We start from the raw sequence: 20012 nt of genomic DNA, 5'->3' as shown, positions 1-20012 counted from the left end.
TTTTTTTCATTTTTTGGGGGTTGGGGGTGTCCCACCCTCCAAGAAAATAGCCTTAAACCACCACAGGACCAGTAGGTATATTCCCTGAAGAGTAGAATCCGATCGGTTCAGTGGTTACCAAGATCTTAAGGGACGGACAGACAGACGGACGGACAGACATCATTCTACTTTGTATTATAGATAGCTTTATTGATAATGTTTTATTGATCCAAAACTTTATTTTGCTAATTTTGTTCAATTTTTAACAAACTATTTCATACGAACACTTTTTTTGTATGTCACAGCAAGAATTTTTATTTATTTTGATTATCATTCTTTTTAAAATTATACCATTTATTATATTTTATTTCATATATGTGTTATTGTGTTTGTTATAGTTTTGTTACCACTCCATATTTGTTTATATTTTTAGTAATGCAGCTCTTTAAACCAAGAGTTTTAATCAACCTAATTTTTTTTAGATTTAAAAGAAAAAGTTTTAAAAAAAAAATTTTTTTTTGGTGGGGGGTGGATTTTTTGTGGGGGGATTTTAGTCGACATCCTTTTTAAATTTTATTTTCTTTTTTTGGAGGAGGGGTATTTTTCATATTTTGGGCGGGTTGGGGGTGTTCTATTCCCCAAGAAATAGCTGAAAACCATCACAGGACCAAGAGGTATATTCCCTGAAGAGTGGAGCCCAATCGGTTCAGTGGTTACTGAGATCTTAAGCTTCAGAAAGAAAGACAGACAGACATAGTTCTACTTACTACACTTACTAGATCTTCATGAGTTTTTATTATACTAGCGGCTACGCCCCTAGAAGCCTCTAGCGACACTTTAAATGTTGGTTTTTTTGTTGCGTTCAAGTTTCTACGATAAGTTGCGTAAGAGTCTCTTTATACGATACCTCGAAATGTTACGTAGGAGTCTCTATACTTAAAATAAAAATTTCGATTTATTATTATTTCTCTTGGGAGGGTGGTGTTACTCTCCCCCAAAATAGTTATAAACCTTCCCGGGACCTATGCGAAGCTACCCTGTTAAGGAGAACCCGATCGGTTCACCGGTTAGCGAGATCCTTCGGTACAAACAAACACACAGACACACAAACATCCTGTCACTTTAGTATAAGGATATCAAATGTAATAATGCATATCTGCGATTATCTAAATGAAATACGAGTTCAGACTTAAAAATGGGTTATTTGTTGACGTTTTTATTTGTTGTGCTTCATTTTTTGGTTGTTGTCATAAAATTAAAGTTGGTGGCGTTGATAGAACCCCCATCCCCTCCCTAAATGTCTCTCATAAGTTAGAAATGGGTGAACTGAACTTAGTTTCCGAATGTGAACACATTTTCCTAGGTGTTTCCCAATCCTATCTCAATATTTGCTACTAGCTAAAAAACCTTCAAACTTCCAAAAAAAAAAATCAAAATTTGAAAAATTAAGCTTTGAATGTATAATGTATAAATCGTTAATACATTCAAATTTAGATTTTTTTTTAAGTTTGAAGGTTTTTTAGCTAGTAGCAAATATTGAGATAGGATTGGGAAACACCTAGGAAAATGTGTTTACATTCGGAAACTAATTTCAGTTCATCTAGAAATGAGTTGTATGCAAAATTATTCAAATTATGTAGGTAACAAGGAAAACATTGTTTCCAAGTAACGCACATCAAGGTATTATAAAAAATGAGTTAATTTAAATACATTAAAAAAGATTTTCTTACAGTAAATTTAATTTAAAAAACTAAAGTCAGTCAAACCATTATATCATTTGATTGTACATACAAGAACATGTGCTTTCCCTAATGAGCTCAGAACCCCCCCCCCCCTCTTCTTTTTTTAAAAAGTAATTAAAAGTAAAAGAGGGTTTGCAATAGTTTTTTTTCAATGTTCTGCATGCACTTTGAGAAAAACCGCCTTAAAACAATTGCAAATTTAATATATCATATGATAAGTTAGGAAATCAAATGTTTGTGCAACATGCTATGCGTGTAGAAAAGAATTATCCCCCCACAACCAGAAACTTTATGGACAGATGATTTAAAATTTAATTGTATCCATTTATTCATGTTTTGTTACATGCAGATTTCATGAAAAATTGCTCAGGTTTTTTTTACTAATAATCAGGGATATAGTGATCGGTCTATGGAAAATAAGATAATCGTCATATAAAAAAAAACAAAAAAATCTTTTCGTTAAGACTAATAGATATAAACTTTTCTACATAAAATCATAAAATGGTACTGGGAAAAACTAATTAATTAGATTTTGCCCCCGGAAAATCCATTGATATGTGATGAGCTATATATTAACAGATAATAGTTATTTCTCGCATCGTATTATAAACAGCTTTCCGCGGATATAGAATGTACAATTATAATTTTAAAACTAATTTTGTTAGCCGCGAGGTTCCGAATGCACGGGCTAAAAAAACTGGTTTTAATCTTATAATTGTACCTTTTTATATTCGTAGAAAGCGGGATATAATACGATGCTAGACATAGTTTTTTTCGTATGGATGAGAACCATGAATACGAGAAAAAACTTTACTACTGCTGCTATGCCAGGTGCGCATCATAAATAGTTATAGTAGGGGAAATGCATTGCCCCCCCCCCTCCTCGATAAGTTACGGCATTTGGCAAATCATAAAATTTTTATACATTTTAAAATTATATTGATATTATTTAATTTGTTTCAGGTTTTCCGTGGATACGTTTCTGGTTTGCTGTCAAGTTTTACTCAAGTGATCCACTCAACCTCAAAGAAGAGATTACAAGGTAAGAAAATTTGGGTATAGTCCCTTTCGTAACATCGCACCTTTTGGGGCGATTCTTCGTATTTTTCACAGTAGCTTTTCTCCTATTTCTAGCCCCTGCGGGGGGCTCTAACCCTGCGGGGCCAATTACCTAACCCTGTGAGGCAATCACCTAACCCAATATAACCTAACCTAACCTAAAATAACCTATAAAAGGCAATTTTAAAAATACGACGAATCGCCCCTTATGGGGCGATGTTACGAAAGGGACTATTCCCGAAAATTTTGATAGATTATCCCTCAAAGTGACTTATTGATCACAAATAAGTAACTCTTCCCTTATTTTGGAATTAATTGAAACAACAACCCCACATGGTTAAGGCCTCCCTCGGGGGTTAGGCCTAGAAAAAATACCCCCTCCCTCATACTTTCAATTTAATTCAATAGGCACTTTGTGAGAAAGTACCGATTTCTGTTAAGTTATATTAGTAGCCTCTAGAGGCTGAGGTCTTCCATGCAGGAAAATAAGATTAAAGGTTTTTTTATGATTGCTTTTTTTATTTTTTTCCCAGTAAATGCCCTCTAGAGGTATATAAATGTCAAAATTAATTATTTCCAAATATTACTTCATGCCCCAAAATATATAGGATCTAAAAATCTTGTTCTTAGCCTTCCTTAAAAACAGAATTTTTGACAGCTTTGTTGGTTAATGCAGGATTTTATCATATAATAATTCATCATTATCTTTTATAACTTCTTATTCCATAAGAAAAATGATAAGATATTTTCCTATAAAGCAATTAGTTTCCAGATTTAACGAGATAATAAAAAAATGTTGCAATGAAAAAGCCTTAAAAAGTATTTTTACTTTTTAGTTTTCTTTTTTTGTTGATTGGCTGATTTTTGAAAGTATTAACAATATAATATGGGCCTACACTATTGTATGTAGGATAATTAGTTTCCTGTTATTGTTACGTTAATTAATATGTTTACAATCATCCTTGTTTTTGCACGAACATAAAGATTGAAATATCCATTGGGTGACGCAATTGCGTAGATTTGATGATTTGTTACTCTGTGTACCTAATTAATTATGTAATATTACAGGTTGCGAAGTTTCTCTACAAAATTACCTTTTCGCAATTTAATCTGAGGGTGGCTGCGCTCCTAGTATCGTGGTGCCCTGTATTCCCTAGACTTAAATCTAAAATAATTGACCAAACCTGTTCCAGAATGATGATCCCAATCGGTTCAGTGGTTAGCGTTAAGCGATATCTTAACGGCAAAAAGCATATCTGTTTATTTATACAGTTCAATATTTCCTCCCTCGCTAATTTAAACCTATTAAATTTTTGTGTTATTAAGAGGTCTTAATATTGGCAATTTTTTTATATTATCGCATGTCAAAATTATGTTAGCTAATATTAACTTTATAAGGTTTAGATAAAGTTTTTGTAGAACAAAATAATTTAAATCTCATTTAGATATTTGGTATGAATTGGAAAAGTAAGTTTTCATACTTGTCTATAAAATTTCTTTTGGTTGTTCTTAGGATACAGAAAATGATACCGTATTAGCAGTATTGTTTTATTTATTGTATGCAATTTTCAACAGCAGATGAAGCCCTAAAGCTCTACTTTTCTCAGCCGTTTTCTGCAGTTTTTAGCAGGCACGGCTGCAAAGCACTAGAAATATTATGATAGAAATGAAGCTGGTCAGCCCTTGAACATTGGTGTCCAAAGTGTCGTAGCTACTCTATGAATAGTTTATTTATGCGTAGTACATACCGACATTACGGGATATGATGAACCTTATCTTCCTTGTTTATTGCTAGATTTCAAAATAAAAAATAAGCATAATTTATGAGATTTTACCCAACTATGCATGTTCTTCAAACTATGCCTTGACTTTAATTATTCTTTTTCGTTGTAAGCTGCTCTTCTCTTTGACATAATTATTCTTGTCTTCAAATCTTTATATATCAATAATTTTACTGTTTTGTAAAAATATCATACAAATGTAGGCGTGTGAAACTTAGTTTTATTAATTATCTTTGGAGAATACTTTTAAACACATTTAAACTTGTTGTTTAATATTATTATCTTGTAATAATATGTTATTTACAACAGAGAAATTTGGAAATTTACTTGCCATTTACGAGATCTTATAGGTTATTTTATGCAAATATGAAGAATTAATGATGGTTTGATTCAAAATAATATATTTTCATAAAGAGAAAAACAAACAGAATAAGTCAAAATTATAAATAATCGATATATTATTACTTCGATGATGCACCAGATTTTCATGTACTCTGACAAAGTGATGCTTGCAGCTAGCTGAAATAGCGGTACCCTCCATTCACCCCCTTTGTCCCTCACCCTCCCTACTTCTACTGGATGAACGAAATGACCAATAAATAAGGTCAATATTAGCAAGCTAAATTGACGTCAAATTTTCCACTGTTATTATATCCAAGTATATAATATATCCATTTCCTAATTACAAAGGAATGAAGGTTCTCTAATTTTGTATAAAACAATGAAAGTCTAATTTATCAACTTAAAATTATATAATGTAGATTACGTACAGTTTGCAAAATAACATTTTCGCAACATTAATCTTTAGATATTGTCAGGGCAGTAATATATTTTTTTGGCCTGTGTTTTCGTTTAGAACTCAAGACCAACTTGATTAGTTAGGCTTGTTTTTTAGGAAAGCTTCAAATTGCGTATTTATATGGTTTTATGCTACTAATGCATGTACATCAACCTTTCAAAAACTTTCCTCTACCCTCTGATAAGCTGTTGTAAAATGAACCAATAACCAGAAATAGCGAAGCGAAGCTCAGAAACGGTAGGACTAGGACGAACGAACATTTACACTTCAGAGTTTCAGAACTGAATAAGCAGAATATAAATGTATAAGTCTAAAACAGATTTTGAGTAAATTCTAACATGCCTAAATAGGACTAGGACGAACGAACATTTACACTTCAGAGTTTCAGAACTGAATAAGCAGAATATAAATGTATAAGTCTAAAACAGATTTTGAGTAAATTCTAACATGCCTAAAATTTCGGACGGACGGATGGACCGAACCTTATCATAGAAAAGTTTAGCTTTTAAAAATGGTAAAAAGCTTTTTCCAGATTTTGGTTTTTATTGTGTAATTATAAATTACTGCAATCCTTAAGGCAATAAAATAAGACGTAACCAAACAAAGATGGTCATGTCCATAAAATTAAAGTATAGAAAACAAAACAAAAAAGTGCAAGACGGAAAAACTCAAAAATGTCTTCAATTTAAATCAAAGAAATATTTTTAGTTAAAACTTAAAAAGGGAAAAAAATATTTTGTATTATTTAAAAGAGCGAGTTAAAGAGTTAAAGAAAGGAAACGTAAAAAGATTGATGAAATTGGTAACTTTTTTCTATGCAATATACAAACAAAAAAAGGAAAAAAAATATTTTCTTAAGATTTTAAATGGAAAATAATAAATCTATTCTAATGGCGAAGCAAAATAATAAATTTAATTGTCTGTCTTTACCTACTAGCAAAGAAAAGATTCTAAATTTCTAGTATAATAACCTTGGCAATTAATCATCTGCTTTTGACTCAACTTGTCCCGTAGCCTGTAAATTTCGTTCGTAGCTTATGCTTTTCTTCGACATGTTTGAAATAAAACAGGGCTTGGCAGCCACGCAGCTGTGGCTGACCATTGAACAGGCATGTGGTTGCTGCTTCAGTGCAATTAATCCTCCACTTAGTTGCGTGGTTTGTTGCAGATTCGTCAAAACTGCGGACAAAAGTGTGGCTGCAGCTTCTAAAATGCCTCGTTTCTTAGAGAGTCTGCGGCTTGTTGTATGGTTGAAGTCGGCTAAAGAGTGGTTTCCCATCCTTCTCTCTTTTTCTTTAAAAAAAAATAACAAAAACTCAAGTTGGGATAGGGGAGAGCCCAGAGAACTAGTGGCGAAGCTACTATTAATATAAATGATAATAAAGTACTTAATGATGAAATAAATGATCATAAGCATGAGATTTATCAATAATTTAGTTAATCTTGGTCAAAACATTACCGTTCCAGTATAATTTATTTCATCAAGTTAATATTAAGACGTAGTTTGTTAATTTTTATATCTTAAACATTTTAAGTTTGGCTCTGAATCCTTATTATTTTTGCTGGATTAAGGCCGGTTCTTGACCACTCTGTTAAACATTTTTTAGTTGACAGTTGTCTACGGATTGAAGAAATTTAAATGGTTCCAGGACAAACGCAGGAGTCCCAAACGTCAGAGTAGACAAACGCAGGAGTGTTAAAATATTAATTTAAGTAAGGTTTAATATACAGGTTAGGTTAGGTTAAGATTTTAATATACAAAAAAGCTCACCACAGGGGTTAGGTATTAAAAAACCTAAAATATGGTTTAAAAGGGGTTAGGTTAGGTTAAGTGTCCACTCCTGCGTTTGTCCACTCCGACGTTTGGGACTCCTGCGTTTGTCCTAGGACCATTTAAATTAATTCCTGTTTAGTTTGCCCCGAATACAATTAGGTTAGAAAATAGATTCTCTAAGAGGGAAAACTTTAAATGAAATTTCAAATATAATTATTAGATAATATTATATAAAAAGCCTAAAAGTATAAATTTAATTTCCAGAGGAAGCGAGTGGAGGGAAAAATTTGTTATTTGGTCAAAGAAATCTTAGATGTTTATCTTTAATGGAATCATGTTCTCCCATGCAGTAATATACCTGACAATCAGTATTCAGTATTAATTCTGAAGTTGCTTTGCTACTAAAAATGTAAAATTATCTTAATTACTTAAATAATTAATTATGCTTTATTCAATTAATTCAATCCCCTATAAATAAACCAGTTAGTATCTGCTGAACTAAAACCGGTTCTCAGCCATACTCAAATAAAACATGTATATCAGCTATTACAGACAATTTTCCACGACTAACAAAATAGAAATAACAAAATTAATACTAGTGATATATGCGGAAAGCTGTCTATAATACGATGCGATGAATAACTATTCTTCATATAATAGAATAGCTGCATAAGAAGGGAAAAAATTTAATCCATTGTGTATAAATAATAAATATAAATATATTTTTATCTACAAAACATTTTCATGGGATATTCATGCTTCAAATGTATTTATTGGCATTATAAACAAGACCTTAAACAGCCAAAGCTTGGTAGATCTAAATATATATTAGCTGCTGAAGATAGCTGAATCAAAAGATAATCATACACCTATAATATAAAATAGTATTTTTTCTTATCTGAAGTGCAAGTTATCGGAAACTGCTAGTTCTAATTAATTATACTTTCCAGTTTTGGCTTTCGCCATTCCCTAGAGTCTAGGGGAAAGACAACTAGTCCTGTTATAAAGTAGTAAGGTTTTCAAGTTTTCCTTAGCTAACCACAGATCCGATTGAGTTCTCCATTTTATGGAAGCTTTATGTAGGTCTTGGGAAAGTTTTAGGCTATTTTTGTTATAATTAGGTCTTCGGGAGTCTTTATGATATTTATGCCTACTTTCTCCCCTTACGGAGCATCTGGATGCTTAGGTTGCATTTTCTAGTATAGTCCTGATTTCAATAGATACACAAAAAAGGGAAGGGGGCGTAAAGGGAATGAAAAAGAGAGATAAACACACAGAGATAACGTGAGGGTTAAAAACATTTATAAAGATGCAATGTATTGAAAAAATATACAAAATATTTATAAGATGAATATGAAATAGTTTCCAGGCACTTTGTTTATTTTGTAACTTTCATGATAAGTGCATAAAAAATGAATTGTCTGTTTGTTATTTTGGTTTAAAAATAACTTATTTTTATATTAAAAACATTAAGTACTTATGAAAGCTAGATTTTGTTTACAAAGGAATACTAGAAAAGACTCAAAAAGGAATAAAAAGAATCAATAACTTTTTTTCTGTCAAAGCCAAAATTAAAGATGAGAAACCAATATTATCTTAATTTAATCCCAATATATTTTCTTTACAGAAATTGCCCCCCCTCAACCCCCCCCCCCCCCCCACCCCCTAGTGTTACGGACTGACTGAGAAAATAATTTTTAAGTAGTTTATTTTGATAATCTTCACAAGAAACTTTAGAATTTATCTCTAATAGCAGCCTGATGCGTTTTTCCCATTTGTTTCTGATTTATTATCGATAGCAAATAAAAAAAATAGATTCTTTCTTCGGATAGCCTTGAGGACGGGATGTACTAGGAGTTCTTATTTTTAGTGTATCTCTGTGCCAAGGTAAATTCCCCCTACTCTATACATCTATGTCGCGCACCAGACATAGCAGCAGTAGAGCCATTTAAACGTCTTTAATTATGACACGGTGTTGGGCCGAGATTCAAAACTTTTACCTACCCAATAACTAGCGGATGCGCTACGTGTTACTGTTATGTCACAGTCGCGGGTTAAGGATTGAATTCTAAGGGAAGGTTTGGTGGTCAAGAAATAATTTCTTCTATCAAACTTCCTTGGAAACATTTATTTTTATCATTTTTTCTTATAAAGTTTATAATAAAATAGATTATAATATATTATTTGTGTGTATCATACTTATTATAAACACATCGTATATTTAATATTATGATAGAAATGTGGTGTGTAATCGCTGACGCATTGTTTCATATTTTCATAAAAGACACAATACAGACCAAGGCATCAACCCTAGTAAAACTATAAGAGTCACACGCCAGACATAGCATCAGTAAGTATTTGTAAATATCTCTTTCATCATTAAAAAAAACTCGTATTCCTTTGCGAATATGAAACACCCTACATATATGACAATATGCGATAGTGATGACACATCGAAATATATTTTCATAATAATCACATCTTCTTATTTTCTCTATAGAAAAATATTTTTATAATAAAATTAAAAATATTTATATTTTTCTAAAAATACGTAAAAAATATATCTTGTTGCATTCATAACTTAAACGTAGTACTTCTTGTTGATAACAAGGATGTCAAATTCATAAAAAAATCAGACAATCGGCAATTATATAACATAAAAGAAACAGATTTTTATTTAGTAATTTTGAAAAATCGTTGTTAATCAGTTGTAAATTTTGTTAAAATAAACGATGCTACATTTATGACACAATTCAAGTCTTACAGATATGCTGCTATGCTATAAAAATTCTTTCTAATTCTTACAGAAATCCTTGGACGAACGTACTCAATCTAGAAAATAATTTCTGTTAATGACTATTTCGTTACTTAGATGTAAAAACTAAACGGATTTAATTGTACATCTATCTATCTATTCACATTTCACATATCTTAACTATCTATCTATTTATGTATTCTAGCTATTTAATTATACAACTAAACTATCTATTTAATTGATTAAATCTATCTGTCTATTACAGGTATCAATTGTTCCTTCAGCTGAAACAGGACGTGCTGACCGGAAGACTGCAGCCTCCAAATAATATTTCTGTCCAGCTAGCGGCCCTCTCATTACAATGTAAGTTCTTTAACTTTTTAAGATAGACTAGTAGTTTGGCCCTAGTCTTTAAGGCGATTTTTTAATTGAAAGCCACAGCTATAGAAAATAGCTTAAACCCGTCACAGGACCTGACCTTTTGATATATTCCATGAAAAACACATTCTAATCGGCACAGCTTATGAGTTCGGTTAAGCGTGAATTACTATTTCTATATATTTTTCTTTTGGGAGAATGGGGTGACAAATTCCCTTAAATAGAAGAAAACCTGCCTAGGTCCAATGTTTAGTTAACTGCTAAAAGAAGCATGCAATGACTTGAAATTGTTTTGACTAAATTTTCTAAAGAGTTTTTGCAAAATTATAGAGCTGCTTTGCTTCTGAAAATGTTTTTATAACTTGAATATCTATACCGACTACAGTCTTTGTGTGGATAAATCATAGAGTTGCTTCGCCGTAAGCAATAGGAACTATGTTGACTAAAATTACCCAGACTGTTGTTGCGAATAAATTAGCAACAAGCTGGAATTTTTGGCAATTCCTATACATATGTCTATTCGCGTTGAATATCTATAAGCTGTTTTTTTTGCACTATCCATCTTTATTTATGTGATTTTTTAAGGCTTTAAAGAATATGATTAACCTGATATTGAAGTCTATTGCATTGTTTGCTTTTTTAAAAGCATTTTTCAACCTGAATTTCCATGTTTTTAATGTTTCGTCATTTAAAATCTTGTTTTCTTTGATTCTTTTCTTACTATGTATTATAAGCAATTTTTAAAATCAAAACAAAAGATTAAATAGATTTAAATTAAAATAATTTAAGCCTCTGTCGACAGCCAAGTTTCTTACAAATTTTGATTTACTCGTTGAGTTTAAACAATAAATTTAATTTTCAAAAAGGGAAATTTTGCGTACACAAAAATCTAAAAAAAATATTTAATCGTATCAATTTTAAGCTATTTGCAATAGTCTTTTGGGGCTATATAATAGCCTAAAACATCAGGACCAATATTAACCTTTCTCTAATTAGTAGACTAACCGGTTAAAATGTCTATGAGATCTTACTAGAAAAAGAATTTAAATTGAAATTGATTTTTAAAACGAAATTTTTAAATAAAAACCACAAACAAAACTTTTTAAAAAAAATTTAATCACGAAAATAAAAAATCTATTTTTATATAATTTTTAAGATATTATAAATTTAATAGTTCATTTTTATTAATCGCCTTTATATATGGATTTATTAGAAATTATGGCAGTTTCCCTAATAGTCATTAGTCGAGCACAGAACCGCCTCCTGGTTTAAAATAAATAAAAAAAAATTCGTCTGTTCGTGTGTCATGAGTTTAATACCTTAATATTGGCTCATTTTTTGACGAAGGTTTTTTTCCAGGGGGTTTATTCTCTTAGAAGGTTCGAAAAAACCTCCTATAAAATAGCTGAAAACCTTCCCAGGACCTTTACTGTAAAGGAGACCAATATACACACAGACAGACAGACAGGCAGACTTTCTCTTACACGAGGAGGATATAAAAAATCATTACTTTTTTATATTTGAAAAGCAAAATCATGCACACAGAAAGCGAATCAAGTGTCATACAGACAAACTGACGGACAAATCAAACTTGTAGAGAAGCTATGCTCCTGATGATAAGTAGTGGAGCATGATATTTAGACAAGAGGCCTTGATATTAATCAAATGACTTAATAATTTATCAGAAGGGAATTGTATTTTTTTAACAGGAACGAAAAAAATGACAATTATATATCAAAGTTTTCAAGCTACAAGTCTTATCATTGGAGGTATAGATATGTTCTACATTATTTATCAACCAACCCTTTAATTGTACGATCTTATGCTGAAAAACTGTGTATGGTAATGAGTTGCACTTCTTGGGGGTCCAAGGAATTCTCATACTATTTATGCCACGCGCCTGACAGAGCATCAGGAGGTACCCCTTTTTAACGTCTTAAATATTAGGCGGTGTATTCCAGACACCTACCCGTCGACTCAATACGTTGCCAATAATGCCGCAGAGGGTGCTCAAGATAAAAAAGATGCACGTACTTTTACTTTGTTTACAATTTATCCGCCTCTCTATCATTTCCCTCTCGTTCTGTGTGGACAATAGTATTTTTCTCTGCTTTTTTTCTTTATTTCATTTTTAATTTCATGCTATTTAGTATCACATATCTTTCAAATGATACTTTTGTGTAGTAGCGAAGCTACAGTATAAAAGGTTTAACAAGGCAGTTTGTCTCTCTTCGTTGTAAACTTTATATTTTTATCCAAGTAAGGAAAGGAAAAAGGTTTCAAGGCTAGTATATGCAGAGATATAAAGAGCTAAGACAATGACCGATAAATTGATGTACATTCTCAATGATGATACATAAATTTACCCCTTCTGTAGATTTAATTAGTGGTTGAAATGTTCGAACACTCAACTTAAATAACCAACCAATAAAAATTTACTAAAGTCCCTAAAGTGATTACGGCAACGAACAAGAAAACGTTATTATAAAAACTTTGGGGACTAGTGTTTTAAACAGCCCATTGTCCCCTCCCTCTCTCTGTAGTATATGAGTTAGGGTTTCCATAGCCTCACATTTCCTAGTTTAATAGGATTTAGCTTAATATATTTCGCCTTCAACTTTACCACCAGTAAGAATACTCACTAATATGACAAAATAAATTGTCTTTCTGTTTATTATTGAATAGCAATTTCCCTACAACATTCTAAGTAAAATATCTGTGTATTCTGAATATTTTTTTTAAAATCCGTCTATTTGATTTTGAATTGAATTATATTAATAATGTGCTACGCTATTTTGTTAAAGGACACTCTTGTTTTGTCTCAATGGGAGTTTATAGACGTCAGGGAGGGTAAGGACAATAACAATAAAATTTAATAGAGACTTGGATCTTACACCAGATTTTTATGTCCTCTGATAAAGTGAAACTTGTAGCGGGCTAAAATAACTATACTCCCTGTCCATCTGTATTACCTCAACCCCTCCCCCTCCATATTATCAACCTAAATTAACGACAATTTTCCCTCTGTCATAATATCCACGTATTTTCCCTATCCATTAGCAGAGGGAATTTGAACCATGTTTTAATATTGTCCATTGGCACATCCCTGTATCCCTGAGAGACGTAAACATAGATGGTGACTTGGACATTCTGAACATAAATATACATTACATTGCAAGCTTTCTAATAGAAAACAAGGATCATTGAATTCACAACAAAATTATCCTTTTATAAAAGTAACCGGATCTTTGTTGCTCTCTGTCTGTAACGAAGAATTTCGCGAACAACTGAACCCATATAGTTCTCCTGTACAGTGTCGGTTCTCATAGGTCCTAGGAAAGGTTTATTACTATTTTAGGGTAGGGTGCCATTACTCCCAAGAGTAATCGCCCCTAGAAAAAAAATTCACCCTTAAAACATCTTTGGTTAAACTAATATTGATAGAGTGGAGTGTCGACTTCCCCCCTCCCTCCCCCTAGCCTCTTCAAGTGCATCAAGAAGACTCTATGTATTCAATATTTCTAATTAGCGAGAGAATTATTAATTTGAAAATATTTACTTAAATCTTTGCATGTCCTGTCTAAAAGTTTGTTTGCTTAAACTTATCCAGATTACTGGCCGAAGTAAGGTGGTATACCGTGAAGTTGCGCCATCTGTTGCATTAAATTTCAACTTCATATTTCTGGGTGTACGAACAAACAATGTAAAAATAGCTAATAAAAAATTTCTTATTTCTTTTTTAAAATAGATTTTTCACTTTTGAAAAATAAAATTAATTGAATTCACTGTACAACATTACATTTTGAACCCCTTACAGACAGACAAACATGCCATAATATAAGAAGTAAAAAACCATTACGAATTACATTGCTGAAATTCATATTTGCAGGATTGGCGGAAATAATTAAATCGTGTGTTTTACTAGAAATGAATGTGTATGGATCACTAAAAAAAATTACAAGATATGTTAAAACAAAAAATAGAACAAATGTGTTGAAAATTATTCTGAGATGGGTTTATATCTTTGGGGTTGGGTTAAAATCCATCAGTTGTTACAAATCATGAGAAATTATTTAGACATTTTACCCCTCCTCAACCCCCCCCCCCCTCCCCCGAAAAATTATCTAGGTTAAAAATCTGTAATAAAAACAACAGCTCTTTAAAGAGCTTACTTTGACCTCTCAAGTGGTTTAAAATTTCTTATTATTACTCACAAACAACCAATTATTTCAGTTTTTAGGATACTAGCTGCTTGGCCCCTAAAATGAGGCAGGGGTGTTAAAGTGTCAGAAAAAAATGCATAAAACCATTCCAAAGGTACTTTTAAATGATCCCAATGAAGCCCAACCTAGTCTGACAGCAATATCAAAGATCTTAAGTTGCAGAAGCTATTACTGTTGGATTAAAAGAATATACATATAGTAAAAATAAAAGAAATAATTGTTGACAACCGCATGTTGTATATGTTTTTGTACAATCCAAGTCATTCAATCCTTCAATATCCACGTTCTTAGCAGCGAAGCAACTCTAGAATTTACTTTATTCCCTTTACTTTCTATTTAATATTTTAAAATAAACGTAAAAAATACCCTTATATAACATAAATAAAAATCTACTAATTTCCTATGTTAGATTTAAATTTTTTGGATATATTTATGTTACATATGAATATGATTTTCCTTGATTTTATATTGTTTTTTTAAATCACACGATCTGTCTTTCAAACATTTTTTTTAGGTAGTTTTTATTTCTTTACTTTTCACTATTTTTTATTCCTTTTCGTAATCTTTTTTATTTACTTTCTTAGCTATTCTTTTTAGAGGCGAAGCTAATCTAAGACTCACTATGTCTGTCCGTTAATCTCTTCTGCGTTAAAAAGCAAATTTGGGAAATTAAATATATTTGGCTAATATCCCTAAATAAAAGTAATAGGTCACTGTCTGTCTGTACCGAAGGATCTAGTACACCACTTTACCGATATGGTTCTTTTTTACAACGTAGCATAGGTCCTGGTAAGGTTTATTGCGGCAATTGATTTTAATCGGCTGCTATATGAGGTAGGATCTGAAGTTCTTGTGAAGATTTTACTTAAAAACATTCACTTTGTACGTCCGTCTATTTGTATTGTTATTTCTTTCTTACTACAATATTTATGTTTCCGAAATTTTTCCTTTTTTAAATTTCTATCTCGCTCTCTCAATTAAAAAAGATAATTTAAAACTTTTGTTAAAACTTAAATTAACTTTATCTGAAGAAACAAAATATTCATTTAAGTTTTAAAGAAAAGAAATACACTATAGAGCTACAAGTTTTAGTATCGAAGCTAATCTATAATTCAACTGGTCTGTCCGTCCGCTGGTCCGTGACGCTATTTGGAAAATGTGATTTTCTCGGCTGCTACTTTAACCTGTTGATTTTTGTGATGATTCCGATTTTTAAGCGCATCCAGTATACAATTTACTTGGTCTGTCGGCAATGTTCAACATACGTAATATATTTTTTTAATTTTGTTTAATTTCCTTCTTTCTCTTTATCTTTTGCTGCCGAGCCCTGCGTAAAAAAAGATATGACATTTAAAAAGATATATTTTAAGTTTTTTTGCTGGTTTAAAATTATAAAAATCCCTTAGTGATTTCTTTTATATTTTAGCGGAGTTGGGTGATTTTAACCCATGTGTTCACACCGCCGCCTTTGTGTCGGAATTCCGGTTTGTTCCGGTTCAGTCCGCAGAGATGGAGGAGGAGATCTTGTCGGCGTATTCCCAGCTGAAGGGGCGGACTCCCGCGGAGGCGGAGTCTGAATATTTGAGGTTAGTATAGAATTGAATTTTGAATTCCGAAAGATATCCGCTGGATTAAAAAGAGTCCTTTCATGTATCGTATTATAGACAATTTTCCACGGAAAATTAAATGAAAATCAAAGAATAAATTCCTTTTTTATTGGAACGAGCCTTCGGCCCCTCGTTGCCAATAAGGTAAACATTGATCTCATTATTTTTAATTTTATTATCCTCGAAAAACTGTCTACAAAACGATGTGCTAGGAAAAGGAAACCATGGGGTTTGGTTTTAGCTACATAAAAATACAGAATCCTGTTACTTTTTAAAGAATATTAATTTTGTTCTTAATTATTTAGAGTTGCTCGAGAATTGGAGATGTATGGAGTTGAAATTCATTTGGTTCTTGGAAAGGATGGCTCACAATACTCCCTTGGGCTAACCCCTACAGGTATTATTAATAGATCTATCTATCTATCATTCTGATTGTCTATATAACTAATAACTATCTTGGTTCTTGGAAAGGATGGGTCACAATACTTTCTTGGGCTAACCCCCACAGGTATTAGCAATGAATCTATCTATCTATCATTCTAATTGTCTATCTAGCTAACTATCTTGGTTCTTGGATAGAATGGGTCACACTACTTCCTTGGGCTAACCCCCACAGGTATTATCAATAAATCTATCTTTGTATCATTCTAATTGTCAGTCTATCTATCTTGGTTTATGGAAGTTTACTCCTATGGGCTCACACTCACAGGTATTGTTAATACATCTCTCTATCTAAAATTCTAATTGTCAGTTCGACTGTCTATCTTTCTATTTATTTCTGCCTGTCTATTTAACTTCTAGCTATTTATTATCTTATCTCTGTCCATCTATATCCATCTATATGCTTATCTTTCATTTTATTTCTATCTCACTATTTATCTTAATGTTTCACGGTGTACGAAGACATTCGGAAAATCTGGCTGTTCTTGCCGAAGAATTCAAAAGTTAATTGTAAAATATCTATATTCCAGGTATCCTGGTGTACGAGGGTATCCAGAAAATCGGGCTGTTCTTTTGGCCGAAGATCACGAAGCTTGACTTCCAGAAGAAGAAGTTATCCCTGCGGGTGGTGGAGACGGATGAGAACTCAGGTCTAGACCAAGAACATATTTTTATTTTCAGGTAAATTTTCATTTTAAACGTTTGTGACGTAGATTTGTTAAGCATAGGGCCGAGGGGAGATTTAAGAAAAAAATAAACCTTCCCTGGACCTATAAAGGACAGCCATGTTGGTGCAGTGGTTAGCGAGATCCTGAACCACAGACAGACATCCTGTTACTTTTATATAAGGATATGTATGGAATTATCTTTTTAGTCATGATTTCAACTAATAAGGAAAATAGACAAATATGTTGCAATTTTGTTGGTTTTGAATGAATTGTTTTTCATTTTAGCTTACTTTGTGTCAACTTGCATCCTCAATTTTTGTCATCGACTATTTTACATTATATTAAAATGACAATGGCTGACACATTGATAATCTGATATCTAAAATGGATTATGATTATCGTAGAATTTGAAATATGGAAAGAGTGTGTGGTTGACAAAGTGTCTTTTTAGGGGGTGGGGATAAATATATATTAATTGATCTAAATTAATTAAAATCTCCTAATACCAATCACTGCCGCTGGTTATTTGTCCTATAACAATTTTGGTAAGCTATCAATTCCGACAAAAAATCACATCAACAAACTATTAAACCGCTAATTATAAAATAGAAAAAAGAGTCACTTCAGTTTGCTTTACCTTTCATCCCTATCTATCCTCAATAGTTTTATTTGCTATTGTAACTTTTTTTTGTAGCGGAGCTACTTTGAAATCACTTTATCTGTCTGTCTGTCAGTCAGTCCGTAAAGCTATATGTGATTTCTTGGTTGCTATCCAAGATAGACGGCTGAATTTTCTTGTGTGGATTCCCATACCAATTAGCATTTAGCATATGACTTACTTTATCCGTCGGTTTGTTAGTCATGCTGCACAAATATAAATATCAAAAAAATTAAAAGTATATTTGTAAGGTTTCGTGATTTGTTTCCAATCAATTTATTCTTGACATGCTCTTTAATTTACTTTGTCCATATTTTCATTCATTATTTTTGTAGTTTGCTACTAATTGATTTTGTGATCCTTGTCAAAAATATGAAACACTGTGTAAATATAACAATCGCGGATGTGATAGCATACCTAGAATTTCTTGCTTCATTGGACCCTCACAATTAAAAACAATTAAATTCTAAAAAATCTTTTCTTTTCTAAAAACAAACAAAACAAACATAAACAGTTATAATCTAAAATTAACTTTCTTTCACTAGTATTTCATACATTAGATAGCGTAGCTTACATATAAGTAAATAGATGTTTAAAACCTGATATTAACAACGAAAACTTAAAGTTTTTTATTATAATTAACAATTATTCAATCATAAAACATTAATTGCCTTTGCACTTTCGTTTCTCCTTGATAATACCCTGGGATAAATTGATTTACATCTCCAATGATGATGAAAAAAATTACTTTTTCTGTGGATTAAGAATTTTGGACTCTGCTGGTTTGAATGACCCAATCGATTGAGTTTTAAGAGAATTTTCCAAAGTTTTAATCCAGATAATAAAAGAGAAGGATTAAATTTAGAAATTGGGGATTATTTTTAGTCCAATATCCCCTCCCTGTTTTTTTAATTAGATATCAATTTTTAAGTACAACATTTATGATTATTATTATCCTTGTTTTTCAATATGTTGTTGAAGAATACTAAATCAAGAAATTAAAGTTCAAAATTGAATAATTGAAATAATTGGCAGATTCTCTCATAATTTGTCAAGGTTGTAAATAAAGGTTTCTCAGGTTCAAATATCTCATTAAGAAGCGGAGTAATAGCACGCTAACATGTTTTTGTTTTTTAAGTAGAAGGTTTAATTCCAAAAAAGGGAAGACAGACAAATCTAAACGGTTGACATGTATATAAGTTCTACTATAAAACTAGCTTGTAACCAACTATTTTTCAATCCTTGAAACATCATTATAAGTGTCTACCTTTATAAATATCTTTGGCTGTTAGAGTATTTTCTCTGCCTGTATGAAGAAAACACCCTCTGGTGTGAGAAAAAAAAGGGTGTTCAGACAATATTGTAAAAATTTTAATAACAAATCTGATTGGAATTATTACGTTTAATTTCTTCTACTCATTTATATCATAAGACTTTTTTGTATTTTGAGTGGGGAAAAAACAAAAATATTTCATGTGTGGTATCCGCCTAGGGTAAATGGCAGACACCAGAGTTCGAATAAAGACTACGGCAGTGTGAACAGACGTGGACACCTTACTATAGAGAAGCTACGCTTCTCTAGCATTCACTAGACAAGAATCAACATCTATTTCAGTTGTCACTTTATTGAGGGTGTAAAGGATACTAAAGCTATATACAACAAACAATAACTACATGGATAGGAATAAATGATCATAACATAAAAGCATTATAATACATATACAATAGTCAGTTTGGGCAATCATGATTCCCCATCCCTGGAAAGGGTGGGGGGGATTAAGAATACAGTTAACCATAATATAAATACATATGGATTAGGAATAAAGATAGTTAAAGATAAATCATACAGTAAAACATAGATAATTGCAATGGTTAGGTAGATGGCTATCCCTGTCTGGGGCAGGCAGGATAGCCCATGGAGCAGCACAATAGGTAGATAAGCATAGAGGGGTTGAGTGGTAGGTCTGGGTACTAAAGAGGGAAGGCTTGATGATTACTTGTGACAACAACAGTCTGTGTGGGGGTGATTCTATCAGGTGAGGGCAGGTTTAGATCCTTTATCCTCAGGGTTGAGGTGGTGCTGATAACTTGGTGGTTGAAGGGGAAGGTTCCGGTGCTTAAGATGGGAGAGGGAGGGGTAACACCCCT

At 32.0% G+C, this 20012-nt stretch overlaps 1 protein-coding gene across 2 annotated transcripts in view; it reads left to right on the top strand.

Moving 5' to 3' along the window:
• The window catches only part of LOC145316974 (uncharacterized), a 69869-nt gene that overhangs the window by 37134 nt on the left and 12723 nt on the right, over positions 1-20012 (top strand). For both annotated transcript variants that reach the window (XM_080157829.1, XM_080157828.1), the window contains exons 4-8: positions 2685-2763; positions 10155-10252; positions 15917-16076; positions 16403-16494; positions 17069-17219. In XM_080157829.1, coding sequence (XP_080013955.1) covers positions 2685-2763; positions 10155-10252; positions 15917-16076; positions 16403-16494; positions 17069-17219 — 580 coding nt within the window. The remainder of the gene's footprint in view (positions 1-2684; positions 2764-10154; positions 10253-15916; positions 16077-16402; positions 16495-17068; positions 17220-20012) is intronic.

The sequence above is a fragment of the Acartia tonsa genome, chromosome 4 (assembly GCF_053477335.1).
Source record: "Acartia tonsa isolate MP-2025a chromosome 4, ASM5347733v1, whole genome shotgun sequence".
NCBI lineage: Eukaryota > Metazoa > Arthropoda > Copepoda > Calanoida > Acartiidae > Acartia > Acartia tonsa.
The sequence above is the reverse complement of the archived record's forward strand: the minus strand, read 5'-3'. Positions and strand labels throughout refer to the sequence as shown.